This window comes from Sinocyclocheilus grahami, unplaced genomic scaffold (assembly GCF_001515645.1).
Source record: "Sinocyclocheilus grahami isolate Dianchi unplaced genomic scaffold, SAMN03320097.WGS_v1.1 scaffold1247.1, whole genome shotgun sequence".
NCBI classification, from domain to species: domain Eukaryota; kingdom Metazoa; phylum Chordata; class Actinopteri; order Cypriniformes; family Cyprinidae; genus Sinocyclocheilus; species Sinocyclocheilus grahami.
In genome coordinates, this window is record NW_015506426.1 from 221,065 (window position 1) to 225,997 (window position 4,933).

At 39.1% G+C, this 4,933-nt stretch overlaps 1 protein-coding gene across 1 annotated transcript in view; it reads left to right on the forward strand.

Annotated features, from left to right (window-relative positions):
- The window catches only part of LOC107568464 (arf-GAP with Rho-GAP domain, ANK repeat and PH domain-containing protein 1-like), a 35,962-nt gene extending 31,491 nt beyond the window's left edge, over positions 1 to 4,471 (forward strand). The window contains exons 18-23 of the mRNA XM_016254434.1: positions 30 to 169; positions 1,443 to 1,478; positions 1,719 to 1,801; positions 2,465 to 2,524; positions 2,705 to 2,768; positions 4,146 to 4,471. Of these exons, the coding sequence (XP_016109920.1) occupies positions 30 to 169; positions 1,443 to 1,478; positions 1,719 to 1,801; positions 2,465 to 2,524; positions 2,705 to 2,768; positions 4,146 to 4,388 (626 nt within the window). The 3' untranslated portion in view covers positions 4,389 to 4,471. The remainder of the gene's footprint in view (positions 1 to 29; positions 170 to 1,442; positions 1,479 to 1,718; positions 1,802 to 2,464; positions 2,525 to 2,704; positions 2,769 to 4,145) is intronic.
- Positions 4,472 to 4,933: the final 462 nt, after the last annotated feature.

Sequence of the window (4,933 nt, forward strand, 5' to 3'; positions counted from 1 at the left end):
GTGTGTGTGTGTGTGTGTGTGTGGTACAGCCAGTAAAGTGGAGGTGTCCAAACACGGTATGATGAAGTTCAGAGAGGAGAGGAGTCTTCTGGGTTTGAGCACCGGGAGCTTCAATGACCGATACTTCATCCTAACCAGCACCTCGCTCAGACTCTATAAAGAAGTCCGGGTAAGCGTGTGTGTGTTTGTCGGACGTGTTCGTTTAATCATTTCATTTGGATCCCTGAAGGCCACTTTAAACCTTCACTAAAATGATTTGCACCAAAAACGTGGTCATTCTCCAGCATCTCTGATCCTCAGAATGTGAATGACCTCTGCCTGACCTCTGCCTGACCTCCGCACATGTGACATGAGTAATAGTTCAGCTGGACACTGATGTCAGTGATGTGACGTCACACATGTAACACATCAGCTGTTAATTGGAATTCTGCAATATTCTGATTAGTGCTGTTTCAATCTGATTCGGTTTCTGAACATTATTCAGAAAATCCATATCAGCAGACTTACAAAAATCAAGTACACAGGAATATTCTGATGCCTGCACGCATATAAACATCATAATCCGGATATAGACCTTAAACTGAATTTGCTGTGCATGTAAACATAGTCAGTGTTATTTTAGTATCACTGACGTATTATTATTATTATTAAATGTAATGGAATAAATGCATATATTACAAACGATATGAGGTGAACCCAGTACTAAATCAAGGAGTTAATTATTGTTAGCATTTTGAAAGAAGATATTGACCTGGTCACACATGTTGAATTGGGCACGCAAGTCTCATTTCTATTTATTGAAAGAGGAAGTGAAACTATTTTGTGATTTATGTAAATTTTGGATTTATTAAAAAAAGTAATGTGTAAAATATAGAAAGACCCCAGTTTTAAATGATATGGACAGCATTTTTATTCAGAAAACATGTTGATGGACATTTTTAAAAAGGTTTCTCCTGGAATAAGAATTTTTTTTGTCAAACATTAAATTGAAAGCGTATATATGTATATTTTTGTATGTTGATTATTTTTAAGATTTTTTTTTTAATTATTGTAAACATAGTGTTGAAATGATATTGTAATCATAATACTGTTGATTTTGCCACAAACATAGCCATTGCTGCTGATATGGCATCAAACAATAAATACAATAATAGTATTAGAAAATAGTTTTTAATTTTAATTTTTAGTTTTCATGTTGATTTTAAAGTTTTAGTAATTTTATATTTATTTATTACTATATAGTTTTATATTATTTTAAGGTAAAGTTAAATAAAAATAAGAAATGTTGCCTTGCCTACTATCTGAAATAAAATGAAGTTTTTGTGTATTTTATTTCAGTTTATAATGCTTATTTTATTTATGGTTTGAGTTAGTGATTATAATCTTAAGTGTGTAAGAGCAAACGAGTGATTGATGTTCTGCTTTGAAACTGTCATACACAGAATCTGCAAAAGCTGCAAAGCCCAGAGCTGCAGTGTGTGAGTACAGATAGTGTGTGTGAGAGCGGTTCCTTCAGGGTTTGGTCGTCTGTGGTCATTAATTCACTTTATGTGGAAACAGTAGGAGTGTGTGTGTGTAGACATTTAGTGTCCACTGCTCTCTCTTGCTCTGGTTTAATGGGTTCTCAGGTGGTGGTTTTCCTGTAGTTTTGGGCTCTAGATGGAGTGAGCGTGTGTGTTTCAGTAGGTTTATCTCTCTTTCTCTCTCTGTTTCTGTAGAGTAATCGTCCCGAGAGAGAGTGGCCCGTCAAGTGTCTGAAAGTCTATCACGGCATGAAAAAGAAGCTCCGTCCACCAACATGGTGAGAATAAATCTTGAACTGAATCTGTTCTAAACCCTAGTGAGCTTTCTAACTAGACAGCATGTTAAGGTGCTCATGACATCTAGGGTTTTGTTTCATGCATTAACATGATTTTCTCCAAAGCTGCTTTTGAAACTCATAATAGTGCAAATGTTCAGCAGAAGCGGATGTGCTGTGATTTCTGACCAGCAGGTGTCAGTGTGAGTCAGAGGCGCTCCGATTCAGTGCTGTTTAACCAGTGCTGTGAAGCCTGACATATGAAATAGTCCAAGAAATCTAATGTTTTGAAATGGAACAGTTCAAGAAAACCTAAAAAAAAAAAATTTTTGTTCAGCATCATATTTGATCCATCAGGCGTTTATGACTCATACAGTTGGACTATAGAGAAAAAACAGTGCAGTTTTATTCAGAGACTTATTCAAATTACATCGAGACGAGCTGCTTCATAAGAGATGTCAGTGTAGTGCACGATCAGGCCAGATTCATTTACAGCATCTCAGCCAATCAGACCAAAAACTCCCATCTGGCTCTTTGCATCATCAGCTGCATTTGAGCTCTACACACTCCAGATTCAGAGTTTCTCCTCATTTAAGAACATCTAGACATGATCATCTGTGGAAATCAAGTGGTGTTTAACCCTTTAATCTCTCTGTCTGTCTGTAGTTGGGGTCTCACAGTCGTCTATGAAAGTGAGAAACAGGAAAAGCAGGAGAGACAGCAGTGGTGAGAACACACACACACACACACACACACACACTCACTCTCTCTCTCTCTCTCTCTCTCTCTCTCTCACACTCACACAGACATGTCAGTATGCATTTTAATTCTCTGTGAATAATGTTCATATGGTGTGACATTGCCCTCTAAAAACATTATGTGTGTTTTGATGTGTTTCTGTCTCAGGTATCTCTGCTGTGACACACAGAATGAAATGAGGGAGTGGTTTGCTACATTCATGAGCATACAGGTCAGTCTGAGAGGATCACATCAGCGTTCATTAGCCCTATAAAGCCTGCTGAAGCACATTTGATACACAAAGACCTCTGAATGATCAACATGATCAAAAATTTGCTGAAAAGTCTCATAACTTTGATATTGTTAGTAATATCTCCAGATGAACTCTTACTGGACTGAAGCAGCTCAGCTTTACTTGATTCTCCATCAATCATGTTTTAGAGTCTCAAATCTGATCCTCAGGATCTTTTGAGGAGCGTTTGTTTCCAGAAGCTTTACTTTCACTGTTCCTCAGCGGAGGAATGATCTTCACAAGCCTCCAGAACATCTCACATCTTCTGAGGAGCCTTTATTTCTTCAGCTCTCAATCACTGCATTATATGTTTGGAGCATTTCCCTCTCATCTTATTATTGGAGATATAGAGCAACGACTGATATTTAGATCATTTTATGTCAGTATCTGCTGCACTGTTATAAAGATCTCACTGATTTACAGAAAAGCCTGACGGATCAGATATGCTGCATGTGTTGCATGTAGGGCTGGGCGATATGGCCAAAAAAATTATCATCATAATTTTTTTCATATCAGTCGATATCGATAATTATCATGATAAATGTCAAATTTTTTTTTTTTTAAGGTTTAAAGGCAGATTTTTCTCCAAATTTAAAGTTGTAGAAACCAGATAGTTACTTGTGGTTTTAAACTACTCTTTATGGTCAGAACATGACAAGCACTTCATGTTTTTGAATTCTTTACACTTTTCCTTAACAAAATAATATCTTAATAGAAAATTTGATGCATGTTCTAATGAGTAATATTGTTTCAAATTAAGAAACAGGTTTGTGTTGCCTGTGTTGTATGAAAACCAGTATTCTAAATAGCCTACAGTTAGTATAAATGCACAAACGCTATAGCTTAATCGCTTTAATACATTTAATACATGTCTACATTAATAATATAATAAAATTCGATACGAGTTCCAATGTTTCTGACACAATACCATGGTGCTTTTAGTGTTATTACAGTAAATGATGGTCGATCTGTAGATTGAAAAGCCTTCACACAGTGTTTCTCCTGTTTGTCAGCACTGTTTCATCTGCCTTTAAACTCGTTTAAATCAGCAATTTGTTTGTGTTGTTCGCTGAATTCAAGTACTTCACACTGGATCTCACAGCGCTGTTTAGTGTTTGTGTAAACGCATCTGCTCTGGTGAGCTCGCGCTGCGCTGCCCTGCTGTTCTTCTTCTTTCGTTTATTGACTCTCTCTCTCTCTCTCTCTCTCTCTCTCTCTGTCTCTCTCTCTCTCTCTCTCTGTCTCTCTCTGTCTCTCTCTCTCTCTCTCTCTCTCTCTCTCTCTCTCTCTCTCTCTCTCTCTCTCTCTCTCTCTCAGAACGGAGGTCGTGTTTGGCCGGCGGAGTGGTTGAAGTCTCGCGTGGCGAGTCGCTCTGCGCCGCTGGACACTCGCTTCGGTAACGTGTCTCTGATTCCTCTGCGCGGCAGTGAGAACGAGATGAGGAATAGTGTCGCCGCTTTCACAGCCGATCCTCTCGCCGTGAGTCTAATCAGCCAATCACAACCGGGCTCGGCCAATCACACAGCCAATCACGAGGCTCTCTGCTCCCAAACACACTGAGCTCAGCGTCCAGTTTAATGCATCAGAGAGGCACAGAGTTACATAAGTCATTATTTCATGTTCTTTTTTAAAAAAAAATTTATTCCAGCATCAAAGTGTTAAAACCGTGTGTGTGTGTATATATTCACACACACACACACACACACACACACACACACACGGATTTGCGCTACTATCTTCACACACAGACGAAACTTACTAGAGAAGTGTGACATAATACACCTCTGTAAATAAATAAATATAAATTCACGTCTCGCGCACTTTAATGCCCTTTGAATGTAACGTGTATGTTCCCTTGGAACTGGAATCATGGTGGAATATCATGTGAAGTCCACTTCGCAGTGCACTTACGGCCTGAACAAGAGACCTCCTACTGAAGGAAAAGTGTTGACTGGTGTCACTACCTCGCAAACGCGCCGGTGGATCTCCACCAAATTCAGGGGATCCCTTCAGCTCGAGGAACCCTCTCGAACGCGAATCGAGTGTACGTCTAGAGGCCCGCTTTCGATTGAGACCCCCCCCACGTCGGTAGCCCCCCGGGATCG